The 15,443-nt window shown below is 37.3% G+C and overlaps 1 protein-coding gene across 1 annotated transcript in view; it reads left to right on the top strand.

Moving 5' to 3' along the window:
- The window catches only part of LOC148942958 (cubilin-like), a 405,682-nt gene that overhangs the window by 101,759 nt on the left and 288,480 nt on the right, over positions 1 to 15,443 (top strand). Inside the window, exons 9-11 of the mRNA XM_089102575.1 lie at positions 7,988 to 8,088; positions 9,710 to 9,836; positions 14,575 to 14,943. Coding sequence (XP_088958701.1) covers positions 7,988 to 8,088; positions 9,710 to 9,836; positions 14,575 to 14,943 — 597 coding nt within the window. The remainder of the gene's footprint in view (positions 1 to 7,987; positions 8,089 to 9,709; positions 9,837 to 14,574; positions 14,944 to 15,443) is intronic.

The following is a 15,443-nucleotide window of genomic DNA, read 5'->3' as shown; positions in this document are numbered from 1 at the left end:
AAGAAATCCAGCTCAGAAATGTCAGAAAATAGCAACCCACACATCCCAAATCATAGGTTTCAGACACCACACACCTACGAAAGACTAAGAAATCCGGTTATGAAAAGTCGGAAATAGCAAATTACATATCCCAAATCATAGGTTTCAGAGAACACTCACCTATGAACGGCTAAGAAACCTAGCTCAGAAAAGTCAAAAATAGCAAACTAGTCATCCCAAACTATAGCTTTCAGACAACAAACACCTATGAAAGGCTAAGAAATCCAGCTCAGAAAAGTCAAAAGTAGCAATCCGCCCATCCCAAAACAAAGGTTTCAGACAACACACACCTAAGAAAGACTAAGAAATCCAGCTCAGAAAAGTCAAAAATAGCAACTACATATCCCAAATCATCGGTTTCAGTCAACATACACCAACGAAAGACTAAGAAACCTAGCTCAGAAAAGTCAAAAATAGCAAACTACACATCCCAAACTATTGGTTTCAGACACCATTCACCTAGGAAATACTAGGAAACCTTAGCACAGAAAAGCCTGAAGTACCAAACAACACACCCCAAATCATCGGTTTCAGACACCCCCCACCCCCGAACGCCGGGTGCCGGGGGGGGGGCACCGGGAGGGCCTGTGGGGGTCCGGAGGGACATTTGGGGACCGGTGGGCCTTTGGGGCACAGGGAGGGCCTTTGGGGGTCCGGAGGGACATTTGGGGGCCGGGGGTGGGCCTTTGGGGGTCCGTTGGTCCTTTGGGAGCTCGATGGGCCTTTGAGGGGCCCGGGGGTGTCCTTTGGGGGTCTGGGTGGGCCTTTGGGGGCGCCGGTGGCCCTTTGGGAGCTTGGGGGGCCTTTGGGGCACAGGGAGGGCCGTGGGGTGCCTGGGGGACATTTGGGGACCGGTGGAGGGCCTTTGGGACCCGTTGGTCCTTTGGGAGCTCAATGGGCCTTTGGGGGGGGGGATGGCCGGTGTGGGTCTGAGGAGGGCGGGTGGTGGGCTGGGGCACGGTGGGAACGTGGGAGAAATTTGGGTCCGTTCTCTGGAAGGTGTAACCACGGTGGTCTGGTGGAAGCTCGATGGTCCGGTGGGGGGCCCGGGGATGGCCGGGGGGGGTCGGGGGGGGCCGTTGGGGGCGCCGGTGGCCCTTTGGGAGCCCGGGGGACCATTGAGGACCGGGGGAGGGCCTCTGTGGTCCGGGGGCCCTTTGGGGGTCCGGGGGCCCTTTGAGGACCAGAGGAGGGCCTTTGAGGGTCTGAGGAGGGCGTTTGGGGGGCTGGGGCTCTTTGGGAGCTTGGGGGACCTTTGAGTCCCGGGGGGCTTCCTTCGGGGTTGGGGTGGGGGATCGGAACCCTTTGGGGTTGGGGTAGAGGACCTCACAACACTGTTCAAATGGAACTTGTGTATTATAACGATCACAGAGTTTCACCCTCAAATTCTCTTCTAAAACCTTTCTTAAAATCTTCTTTCAAATGGCTCAAACTGTTTCGCCAAAATAATCCCATAAAATGGATAAAACGGTTTCGCCCAAATAATCCCTAAACGTAATTTCAGCGTGTTCCCTTTGTTTGGCATCTCTGCGCTAACGCATTTCAAATTTCTAGGAAACCCTTTCCTACGTTAATCTCTTCATCTCATAAATTTTCCTAGCTAAACTATTAGGGTTTCGTTAGAATATCAATTTATCTCTCCGACTTAAAGCTCCGTGAAGCCGTATTTAAAAATAGAATTTCTATCTCTTTAGACTCCCGCATAATTCCAAGATAACATGTGATGTCAATTATGATTCCTGACACTAAAGATCAATGAAGCCCTATTTAAAAATAAAATATTAATTTTTCTCTCTGTCCTAAAGAATGTTTATCCCTCAGACCTAAGATTAAAGAAGCCTTAATGTTTCTTAATTCTCCCCTTCGTGAATCAATAATTTCCCCTAGCGATTATGTAAATCAAGTTCACAGATGCTATTTCTCAGGTTAAGCTAACCAAACAACAATGAAGCCATGTTTGTTTCTTAATTCCCCCTTCCTCAGACCTAAGATTAAAGAAGCCTTAATGTTTCTTAATTCTCCCCTTCGTGAATCAATAATTTCCCCTAGCGATTATGTAAATCAAGTTCACAGGTGCTATTTCTCAGGTTAAGCTAACCAAACAACAATGAAGCCATGTTTGTTTCTTAATTCCCCCTTCCTCAGACCTAAGATTAAAGAAGCCTTAATGTTTCTTAATTCTCCCCTTTGTGAATCAATAATTTCCCCTAGCGATTATGCAAATCAAGTTCTCGGAAATCCACTTTCCCTTCGATTACGCAATCAAGTTCTCGGAAATCCACCTCCCCTTCGAGTCCCAGATCAATAACACTGTTCCCGTTAGAATTCAATGCGCATGTGCAACCTTCGTCCCCGAGTTATTACACATAGAAACATCAAATAAATCGACCTTGGAAAAAAGAGGTCATTGACCCCATTACGTAATCTTTCTCCCTAGGGAGGCTATGCCCTTATTTGGGGTGCAAAAAAAATTGTAGGTGGCAGCAGGGGTGAGCAATGGGAGTCAATAAGGCCCTTCTACTATCAATGTTTTCATCACCCAACGTCACCTTTTAATCTTCAGTTATTCCTAGCCTTAGTAACTAAGTCATCTTAACATTAATTTTAAAACCTATGCTAGCACCCTGATCTCGCAAAATCTCAAAAATTTCAATCATTTTGCTCACACTTTCATCTAGGATGCTTAAATCGTCAGCATAATTTAAGTCCAGGAGACTTTCCTCTCCATTTGATTCTGTGGTCTCCCATTGCCTTTCCTGTGCTTCTTAAGACAAAGTCCATCAAAATAATTCATATAAAGGGGTATAGAACACAACCCTGCTTAACTCCCGATTTAATGCAAAACCAGCTGCCAACCTCATTTCCTACCTTAACCGCAGCAGTGTTATTCTCGCACATAGCACTAATCACTTTAATGTATTTGTCTGGTATACCTTACAAGGATAAAACCTTTACTAAAGCTCTTCTATCAACAGAATCGAACGTTTGCTCATAATCTATAAAACTGAGGACCAAAAGTGTTCGGGAACTCAGGCACTTCTCTATTATTAACTTAAGAGTGAGCATGGTCGACACATACTCTACCTTTTCTAAAACCGCAGTGTTCTTCTATTAAAACTTTGTCATTGGCATCTCTCAGTCTAGAAAGTATCATATTACTAAGTAATTTACTACCTACAGAGATCAGACTAATGCCTCGATAATTGCCACACTCACTTTTATCACGTTTCTTATAAAGGGGCATAATTAAGGTTTTCCTAAAATCTTTAGGTATTTCTTCTTTTTCGACAATCATACTAATAATTTTCAGTAGCTTATTTCAAACCTCAGAGCCACCATATTTGAGAAAGTCATTTACCACCCTATCAGCCCCTGGGGCCTTATTATTTTTCAATCCTTTTAGTACTGTCGCTAATTTTTACTCACAAAACAAAACTTCCTTCACATCCAATGTATCAAAAACTTTTTCATTTTCCTCTGGTTCTTCTCCTGCAACTTTATCTTGGTTTAGTAAATTCTCAAAATGTTCTGCCTATTTCTCTCAAATTCTTTCCTTATCACTAATTGTGGCCCCATTCCTATGTCTAACTGGACCAAGTCCGGATTGACTACTCCCTCTCAATCTATTAAAATGCCAGTACAATATTTTACTATTTTGCCATCCAGCTGCATCTTCCAGATCTTCAGAAATTTTATCCATGGCCTCCCCTTCACACCTTCTTAGTCATATTTTAATGCTTTCTCCACTATTTTTACATTCCTTTTGTTTTCATATGATCTATTACTCAGGTAATTCTTGTACAAGTCCTTTCTCCTTTCTATTAAACATAAAGCCTTTTCACTAATATTCTTAGCTGCAGTCCTAGCTTTCTTCCCTAAGACACCTTCAGCAACTTCACAAATTATTTTTCTAAAATTATTCCAACCATCTTCCACATTATCAAATTTTAAACTCTTAAGTTTAGTATTCAACTGTTCCTGGAAAGTTTCTCCCAACTTCTCATCCTGGAGTTTACCAACATCATAAATTCCCGGGAGGTAGTTACCCTTCCGAATTTAAGCTTTAAATTAACCCTTGACACTACTAGATGGTGATCTATGCTTACATAGGTATGATATACTTGTGTATGAATTCCAATAAGAAAATGGAATTGACTGACTTGATACCACTAATACTTTTATAAGATAATGCTGGTAAAAATATTTTTTCCGAATTTTTTTTTCAATATCTACCCGCAAAAGAACTTAAAACGGAGAACTTATCTTGTGCATAAAATATTTAGGGGCAATTGGTTTCACCTTCCTACAGTAACTTGGTAGTGATTGCAACAAGTTTCCAGACAAGTTTGACAAACATTCTTCAAAATCATGTAAGGTGTAGCTTACAACCCTCAAATTTACTAATTCATCTTAAAAGTCTTAAGATTGGCTAATTTATCGTAAAAACCTCAGGCTTAATGGGGAAAACTTTCCTGCCAATGCCAAATCAATGACTTTTTCAAGGGAACTTCTCCGTTAAGGCCTTAATTCAACATTAAATATATTTTTAATGATTGTGGTTAGCCTACTATCCAGGCTTTATTCTACCGCTTGGGCTCAAACTGCTTTCAAAAGTTCCCTTGAAAAACTTTTTCAAGGAAACTTCTCCGTTAAGGCCTTAATTCAACATTAAATATATTTTTGATGATTGAGGTTAGCCTACTATCCAGGCTTTATTCTACCGCTTGGGCTCAAACTGCTTTCAGTTTTAGTGCAGATTCTTTCAATCTTATGTGTGATCTAGAAGCTGATTACTGCAGGAAGCTGGTTTTCAGACGAAAACAGCCGTTTTAAATTTTTCATCAAATTTTATCCAGTTTTTGCTGCAGGTTCATGCTTCATGACGGTAGAAGGGCTTTGTCGAAATATTTTAAATGAACCATTAAAAATCACACTTATTAAGAAAATATAAAGTTTTATGCTTCGTTTCATGTTCTTGGCTTTATTTTTAGCAATTCAACTCGTATAAAGACCCAATTTGATATGGAGTTCCTTGCTCTTTTCCTGTATCTTTTGTGTGTATCTACTGAGATTTTGCCAGTAAAAATAGCAACTATCATAGGCAGTGCAATAGCGCTGTCTAAGTAAAGAACGATGTTGGCACAATGTACTGTTTATTTTTCTCTAGACCAGGGCACTTCGTATCGAAGGAGTTGTCGTAGAAACTTTGAAAAGGGCTCATTCGATTAGAAATCGGAATGGCTAGTGTCTTTTTTAATAGTCGAAAGTGATTGGAAGGCAACTAACATCCCTTCCACGCCCGAAATTTCCCCAAACACTTCCAATCAAAATTTTGAGATAGCCATTTTGTTCAACGTAGTTGATTTCCAGACGGAAATTATGCTTTGGTGGAGGACACCCCCCCTCCCCAAAGCCCTCAGGGCAAGAGTTGTAAGTTTTGCCCTGGGGGCACATATGGCTGTTATAGAAAGCTTTGCCGTAGAAACTTTGAAAAGGGATCATTCGATTAGAAATTCAAAGGGCTAGTGCCATTTTTAATAGTCGAGAGTGATTGGAGGGCAACTAACCCCCCTATTACGCCCACCTTTTCCCAAACACATCCAATTAAATTGAGATAGCCATTTCGTTCAACGTATCATAACTCCCCCCTCCCCACAGCCCTCAGGGCAAGGGTTGTAAATTGTACCCAGGAGGCATATAAGGTTTTTACAGAGAGCGTTGTCATAGAAACTTCAAAAAGGGCTCATTCGATAAGAAATTAAAATGACTAGTGTCGTATTTAATAGTCGAAACTGATTGGAAGGCAACTAACACCCCTTCCCCGCCCACCATTTCCCCAAACGCATCCAAAAAAACTTATGAGATAGCCATTTTGTTCAATACAGTTGAATGTTCTGGAAATTATTTCTTTGAGCAGGAAAATCCCCCCAAAGTCTTCAGGGCAAGGGTTATAAGTTATGCCCTGGGGGCATATAGTGTTTTTATTGAAAGCTTTATCGTAGAAACTTTAAAAGGGGCGCATTCGATTGGAAATACAAAGGACTAGTGCCCTTTTTAATAGTCGAAAGTGATTAGAGGGTAATTAACCCCCCTCTCACGCCCACCTTTTCCCAAACACATCCAATCTAAATTTTTAGATAGCCAATTAGTTCAAAGTAGTTGAAAGTTTTCAAAATTAGGTCTTTAAGGATGACACCTCCCCCCCCCCCAAATACCCCCAAGGCAAAGGTTGTAAGTTATGCCCTGGGGCATATAAGGTTTATAGAAAATGTTGTCGCAGAAACTTCAAAAAGGGCTCATTCGATTAGAAGTTGAAAGGGCTAGTGCCCTTTTTAATAGTCAAAATGAATGGAGGGCACCTAACCTCCATCTCACTCCCACCATTTCACCAAACACATCCAATCAAAAATTTTATATAGCCATTTTTTTCAACGTAGTTGAAAGTCCTGGAAATTATGTCTTTGAGGATGACAAACCCCCAACACCCCTCAAGGCAACGGTTGTAATTTATGCCCGGGGCCATATAAGGTTATATAGATAGCCTCGTCGTAGAAACTTCAAAAAGGGCTCAGTCAATTGGAAATTGAAAGGGTTAGTGTCCTTTTTAAAAGTCTAAAGTGAATGGAGGGCAAATAACCCCCCTTTCACGCCTACCATTTCCCCATACACATCTAATCAAAATTTTGAGATGGCCATTTTTTCAGCGTAGTTGACAGTTCTGGATATTATGTCTTTGAGGATGACAAACCCCTTACAGCCCCCTGGGCAAAGGTTCTAAGTTATACCCTGAGGGCACATAAGGTTTCTATAGAAAGTATTGTCGTAGAAACTTCAAAAGAGCTCATTCAATTAGGAATTGAGAGGGCTAGCGTCCTTATTTATAGCCAAAGTCATCAGAGGGTGAAAACCCCCCCACGCCCCTCATTTCTCCAAACACTTCCAATGAACATTTGTATAGCCATTTTGTTGAACATAGTTGAAGGGTCGCGAAATTATGTCTTTGAGTATGACACCCCACAACAGAAATTAAAATAAATAACAGAGTCAAACTCAAAACAAACAGAAATTAATGTGAGTAGGGTTCTAAACCCCTATGCTTTCTAAAAGCCAGAATACAATTTGTACTTAACTGAAAAAAAACTATTTTAAATGTTTTCATTTTTATAACTTTAAGAAATCAAAAATTAATTAAGATTCTAAGGAATAAATATCAGCATATGTATATTAAACTGACAATCCACATTTTTTTTCAGTAAATTCGTTTGAATTTTTTCAGTCAAGCACAAATTATATTCTGGCTTTTAGAAAGTATAGGGTTTTAAACCCCTACTCATATTAATTTACAAAATTTCTAAATAAAAAACAAAATCTCTAAACAATATTTAAAGTTGATTTTCAACTGCTCTAAATATATTTTCTAGTCGTTTTTTATTCAAGCATGGCTGTTCGAGCAACTAATGACCGGTAATTTTTTATTGATTGCATGAAGAAAACGAAAATATTCGTGTTTTTTTTTTCAGACATATAGTAAAGGTCAGCATGGGAGGGTCTAAACTCTCTAACCATTTTCACTTCCTTGGCCAGTGGGTAAATGTAAAAAGTAGGTTTTATTGGTCAATAAATATAGTTTATTATTTTTGCAAAGGCATGACCACCATTTAACTGATGCGTTGATAATAAATTTTAGAAAACTAAATAGGAATATATATATATGCTTATATATATATATATATATATATATATATATATATATATATATATATATATATATATATATATATATATATATATATATATATATATATATATATATATATATATATATATATATAGAAATAGATATATGCATATATATAAATATTATAGGCTATGTATAAAATATGTACGTGTGTATTTGCTGACCTGATCTTTGATTTTAAAATTGGTTTTAAAAGACTTTCAATTGCAGGATATACCGGCAATGGGCATTATTGTGTTGATGTTGATGAATGTCAACTTAACAATGGAGGATGTAGTCAAATGCCCCGAGTTCAGTGTATCAACACAGTGGCAAGTTACATTTATTTCTTGTATTATGTTTTATTGATTTCTCCTAGCCCCATGTGATTAAGCCAGGCTGAAAACTTCCTAAAATTAGATCAAGTATGGATTTATAGATGCCTCTGGCAGAAACACATGTTTAAAAAAATTCTTTCAAGTTGTGTATTTTTTTCTAAGAGGGTATTATCCTGTTCGTTATTTTCAAAATTATTTTGTATTTTCGTTAATATTATTGAAGCAAAGGGTGGTTTGAAGGGTATTGGATAATTAAATAGATGAAGAGTTGCCTCAATAAATAGCGTCTAGTGGTAAGGAACAACCCCATTAATTTTTATTGGTGTTTAAAGCACGTCAGGTCTTTTTCAAAATCTTAAAATTAGTAGTGTCTATGGTGTCTGAGTCTGTAGCTCTTACGGCCAATATTGTGCTAAAAAAAACTATTTTTTTCTGTTTATTGTAATATAATTTTTACTTATTGTTTTTTTCTTGCCTCATCTTAAAATTTTGTTTATCATTTATAAAAACGAATTTTCCAATCAATGTTTTTCTTGATAGAATAACCTACATAAAATTGTAAACTGTAAGTACAACAGACCAGGCAATTTTTTTTTATACATTCTTCTTTCTTCTTTATGCTACAGCAGAAAGAAAGAAGATAAATAGTGAACGGAAAGCAATCTGTAATTTGCGCAACCAATCCGAGACTGGGAATTTTTAATTTCGATTTGTCCTGACGAGATTCCAATACAAAACTAAAATTTTCGTGTGTGATATTTTGGGTTAAAAACTCATGTTCCATTTTAATTTTCTTGACAAATTGTTCAGGACGTGTGGCAAAAGTTTCGATAAATCAAATTTTATGATGAGCTCAGAAACAATCTCAACGTTAAACTAATGTAAAATTGAAAAAAAAAAAATACTAATAACGAGCATATATTTTGTGTTTCCGATTTTTGTTTTTACTTCAAGCATATTTTCCAGAAACTTTATTTTCAGAAAACATTTGCAGAATGTTCCCAAAAAATTCAATAATGCTCAGCTCAAAATTGCCACTGAGCACACACAAATAATTCCATTTCAAAAGCTCTTGGCAATTTTCTTAGAAAAATCTACAGATACTAAACGAATAATTACCACGTAGGCCATGTCTTCTTTTCGAAGAGATGACAAAAAAAACCGCTAAGATCCTTAAGAACTAGATCTACCCTCTTGCTTGTTTTCTCTAGGTCCTCCTCCAGATAAAACTGGAATGTAGGCAAAGGTACATACAAAGGTGTTTATTCCAGTAGGGCTAAGCTAGTTATGCCAGAAAAATAGGTAATTTTTTCACCAATCAACTGGCTGGGGAATGGAAGTGAGACAGAGGAATAGCCTGCAGAGTATAGGTTGGCGGAGGTGGAGAATGGGGGTAAAACACTACAAAGATGTTTATATCTTTCCTAAAATTTAAAAAAGAATTTTGTGAATATTTTTTTCCATTAAAAAGGAGAAAACACCCTATCACTGAAGAAAATAGAAAAAATCCTCGTTTAGACTGCTGACAACGATGGCCATCTTTCTCTATCTAAGAATAAATGTTTAGTTTCGCTAAACAAGGTTTATAAAAATTAACAATGTTTACTTTTTAAAGGGATCTCGACAATGTGGACCTTGCCCAGTTGGATATGAAGGAGATGGAATTAGTTGCAGATATGTCGGTGCTTGTTCTGCAAATAACGGTGGATGTCATCCTTTCGCAACATGCATTGATAACCCAGGTAATCTTATCTTTGTGTGTTTTTGTCAGTGGCGGTCCTGGCCTCTCTTGCGCCTGGGACAAAATCTTGACTGCTGCCCCCCCTTTCTGTCCCCCAAAAAATTTTCATGTCGAATTATAGCAACATTTCCTTGTTATTATTGAAATTTTACTATTAATTATTTTAATTAAATTAGTTTAGCTATTGTTATGTAATTATTTCTAACTTATTTTTATTTCATTAATTTATTAATTATTTTCATGTATTAAATACACTCTCTTCTTTATTTTAATAAAAATATAATTGAAAAAAAATACATAATGATTATAACCGTTAGATTATTTATATTAAACTTTTAACCCATGAAATTTCTGCGCCCCGGGTAAGTGCCTCTCTGTCCTTCCCCTAAAATCCCCCCTGTTTTTTTTTTCGGGAGTGGTGGGACGAGTTCATTGCCTGAATCGACATCTTATAATAGAGGACCATGTTTTACGCACCATGTTTTCAGTAAAGTATTATTTTTTTAATTTGCAAACATAGGGAAATATCATCAGCTGGCCGATTTGAAAAAAAGATTTTTAAAATATGTCTCATATACTGTGAAACAGTAATGTTTGTTTTGTTTAAACTTTGCTCTTTACTTTTAATACCACAACGGTTATTTTTTTTATTAATTTTTTCGCTTTCTCTTAGGTTTAGAAAATATAAACAATAAACTTACAAAAATATCTTTTCTTATCATAGGCAAAGAAACTAAGAAGCCGAAATGAGTTTTTGCTGAATTTGGGGTATCAAACATAGGTGCAACCCCGTATCTTTCCCAAACCTCGTCTTAAAATAATTTGGAATTCATCACACAAAAAGCCCATGGGGTATACTATCCTCGGTAACTTTGAGGATTTGTAAAAAAAAAATTCAACTATCTATGAAATATTATCTTACATAAAATCTATAGCCTTACAGATTTTAGAAACGAAGAAGATAGTGAGAGAGAGTATGATGTTAAGCTGACAAACATTTACATTAGACAGGGACCAGTATTCCGTGTAAGTCGTCATGTCTGTTGCTACTAAATTTTTTTTGAGAATCTTTGCTAATGTAAATAATAACAGGTTACAACTTGTACGCGCTATTGCTATTGTGTTCGCCGCGTGAGTATTGATTTTTGGTTTTGATTACTCGGTTTGAATTTGACTACATGTGATAGCAGTGCGGCCTAGTGTGTACGGCCTAATTCTGGAAGAATTTTCAAAAGACTATCCAATAGAAAATCGTTAGAAGAACTTAATATGATGGATTTGATTTTTGGCCTTTGTCAATCATGGAATTTATTACCTCAATGAACTATGGTTAGATATAGTCACCACTCATAGCAACGATCCACAAATCTTACTTACTTACTTTTACTTTCGGCGGGAACCAGGCGATGAACTGTCCTGCCCGGCACCAAAGGATCTTGCGATGACTTCCGACGACCACTTGGACCTGTCGGCTGCAGCTTCTCCGGCGATCTTCAGCCAATCTTTGTCCCATCTCCGACCGTGTCTCCTGAATTCACCCTGCGGTTTTAGGTTCTCTTTGTATTTTTGCCACTGGTTCTTTTTTTGTCCTTCTGATTTACGTTTCGAGGAGGAGGATGGTTCGCAGACAAGGACGTCTCGACATATCGTGCGTTTGGGATGGCGCAATGTGTGGCCGAGGAGCTTCAGGCGACGTCTTTTAATGATAAGTGATAGCTCTTCTGATTGGCCACAGCGACTCCTTACTTCACTATTGGAAATCCTGTCCCATCTCTTAATGCGGAGGATGTAAAGAAGGCAGCGGTGGTCGAACACGTCCAAAGTTCTCGCATCTTCAGTCTTGATCGGCCATGTCTCGCAAGCATACAGAATTACTGCTCGAACAGTTGCACCATAGATTCTGACTTTTGCTTTGGTTGAGATCTCCCGTCTGGTCCATAATGTTTTTTTCAGACTAGTAAACACTCCCCAGGCTTTTGCTATTTGGGCAGAGATATCCCTTTCAGCTCCGCCATCTGGTGTTATGATAGAACCAAGATACTTGAATTCCTCAACGCTTTCTATTGGCTCACCGTCGAGGGTAACTTGGCAAGGAGCAGGTTACTTGAGAGCCAATACTTTAGTCTTTGCGCCGCTGATGGCCAGTCCGATGCGCTTTGAGACCTCATAGGTATCGTCGATCATTTGATCTTCAATATCCATTGGTGTTTCATAGGAATTGACTTGACCGAAGGCTCCCCAGACCCTTGGCGCCCCGTTGCTTTAGCCATTTTATTTGTCGGGCTAGGCTACTAATAAAATGTTACACCACTCCACCGCTGTGAGGTGCAACTTAGGGCTCTCCTCCCGACTCGCTAGGGACGGGGGTGTGAATCCTCGCTCCGAGGCCCCAACCATAGCTTGGGAGCACTCGTGCTTATCCGGCCCTGATTCCCACCTAGGAGGTCGGGAGGTTGGAGTGATTCCCACAAATCAGTGTAATTTCGGAAATAACAGACCAGGTTGCTTCTAAAACACAGATAAGTCCAAAGATTTAGAAATATGGTGCCGGGAATGGATAAAGAGGGAAATAATTTTTGCGAAATGCCTGACGAAGGGAATTTAAGACATATTTCTATTTCTACAATAATAAATCAGGAAGATGGTGACAATGTGATTGCAACTATTGACCAACTTGTGTTTCAACAATGTCAAAAAAAAAAGATGAATATTTTCATATAAAATTGATTGATTCATATTAAATTGATTGATTCATATTTCGATTTTAATTCATAGCCCTTAATTATTTTGGTACACATGTACATTTGTTTGTACACGATTATTCCGTAATGTAAAGCATTATTTTCTGTAAGCTCTATAGCATTAATGATATTAAATCTGTAATAAAACGTAAGCTCAGGGTTGCCACGCTATGAGAAAAAAAAATCAGTAGATTTTAGTGATTTTATGGTTGATTTTGTGATTTTCTTCAATATTCTAGTGATTCATATTCAAATTTAGTGATTTTTTTGTTTAGGTAATATAAAAACTCACTAGCAGTAGTGATAAATCACTAGGGGTGGCAACCCTGTGCAAGCTCTCTTATTGGGTTGTTTGTAATATACTAAATTTGACATGCATACTGAAGCACGATTTGTACTCAAGCTTATAAAACACAGCATAGAATCTTATCAATCGGTCGGTGATTTGTAGGATAATAGGATGTAAAATAATCCTGACCATAGAGGGTCTTGGGCAGCACTCTACAATTTTTGGAGAACTGATCATTCAAAAGGAATCGCTGCTTGAAAGAGAATACGTATTTAAAAAAGTTGTCTTATCCTAGATACGAAACTAGGTTACCACGACCACACCGAGGAGCCGTAGGGGTGTGTGTGTCCCCTGTTTTTTTTTTTCGTGTTATTATTTTCATTTTATTATCTCATGTTATTATTTCTTGTTTTTTTTTGTGTTATTATTTCGTTTATTTTGTGCTATAATCGTGTTCTATAATGTGCTATAATGATGCAAAAGAATTTAAACTCTCATCAGAAAGTATTCTTTCCTTATTTTTGCTTCTTTTACTCTAATATTTTAGGAGAACTGATCATTCAAAAGGAATCGCTGCTTGAAAAGGAATACGTATATAAAAAATTTGTCTTATCCTAGATACGAAACTAGGTTACCACGACCACACCGAGGAGCCGTAGGGGTGTTTGTGTCCCCTGTTTTTTTTTTTTTCGTGTCATTATATTCATTTTATTTTCTCATTTTATTATTTCTTGTTTTTTTTTTAATGTTATTATTTCGTTTATTTTGTGCTATAATCGTGTTATATAATGTGCTATAATGATGAAAAAGAATTTAAACTCTCATCAGAAAGTATACTTTCATTATTTTTGCTTCTTTTACTCTAATATTCTAGGAGAATTGGTCATTAAAAAGGAATCGCTGCTTGAAAGAGAATATGTGTTTAAAAATAATTTTTGAATCCAAGATTAAGACAATCATAAGGCAGAGCTGTTACTGCTAGACCGTAAGACCTTGGATAAAAAATTTACTTTGTTCGTTATTCTGTTTCACATCACCAGTTTATTAAATAGTACAAATTTAGGATAACAAGATTACCAAGGTCTCAAAGTCTTATTACCGTTCAATGAGGCTTTTCAATGCTGTTTTCAACTAGAAATCCACAAAAGCCTGTCAATTTGTTTATTGACTAAGAAATAGACGCATTGTTAGAATCAGAATTTTATCCTACATCCAAATATAAAAGTCATTTCTGCTTTGAGTTCTCAGGTTGGTTAGGAAAAACAAAATTATTCCTATATGGTTCTTTTCTTTAAATTGATAGAACGACAAACAAGAAAGGGAACGGCAATCAGCGTATCCGTTGCTTATATACAATTTGGGGTCTATATTTAATCATTATAGGGGGATAAAACAAAATTTGCAGCAGAATGAATATTATTTTTGGATTCAGGATGAAATTTGATTCTAAAGATATGTCTATTTCTTAGCTATTTCAATAATCATTGGATACGGAAATTTATTCTTGCTCATTTATAATGTTCAACTCACTCATTTATCGGATTGAGATAACCTTTAAAATTGAGATTTATTTGTCTAATCAATATTTTCTGATTTTCAATGTATCAAATTTTCTCTGAATTATAAAACCTATTGCTGCCACAAAATTTCACTTTATGATTGATTTTTTTTTTTTTTAAACAACTACGCTAACCTGTAAATTATTATAGCCATATCTACAAGCTATGTGTTCTGTCAATGTCGTTCTGGTTACACTGGATCAGGAATGGGACCTCTTGGATGCATGCCAATGCAGGGTGGACCGACCAATAACATCATTCCTAATGATGGAGCTATAATACATGCTGATCCTTGTTCTTCCAGTCCTTGCGCAACAACAGGAACTTGTATATCAAGAGCCACCACTTTTGTCTGCCTTTGCGCACCTGGTTATACCGGTCAACGTTGTGAGGCTCAGCTAAATCTTTGTGAATCCAACCCTTGCCTAAATGGGGGAACTTGCAGCTCCAATGGAGCAGTTTATAGTTGTATTTGTCCTACAGGTTTTACTGGATATAACTGTGAAACACAACTTCAGAGTAAGTTATTTTGCTTCTACTTCTTAGATGTGGGAATTTTTTATCTGCGTTTTATCTAATACAAATTATAAAAATACTATTCAAAAATAACTTAGATCATAGAATCGGTGCTTCACGGGCAATCGGGATCGTTAGTTCATAATCTAAATTGTTGACTCGATAGTTAAGCTTCTAGAAAAGTCTGTGAATTTGGATATTACCAGGTTTTTAAATATAGCTTTTCCATCGTGATGGACAATTTAGTTATATAGACAGGTTTTGTAAACTTTATTGTTCTAAGGGCAATTCTCAGTCTTGTTTTTGTAAATATAGTTTTTTAGAGGAAAATGCCTTGAAATAAACTTCGGTCTAGAAAAGACACAGTACCTTGAAATTATTCTGTGAGCCTTAGTGTCAACTAAGGACAAGAAAAAAAAAGTGTCTTTGGAATTTTATGGAGTTTTAAAATGAAAATTTGCTTCCATTTTGTTGATGAGCTTGTCAATCAACGAGGTGATACC

This window comes from Artemia sp. Qi Xiang Cuo, chromosome 16, assembly GCF_049724085.1.
Source record: "Artemia sp. Qi Xiang Cuo chromosome 16, ASM4972408v1, whole genome shotgun sequence".
In the NCBI taxonomy this organism is placed as follows: domain Eukaryota; kingdom Metazoa; phylum Arthropoda; class Branchiopoda; order Anostraca; family Artemiidae; genus Artemia; species Artemia sp. Qi Xiang Cuo.
This window is presented reverse-complemented; position numbering and strand designations above follow the sequence as displayed.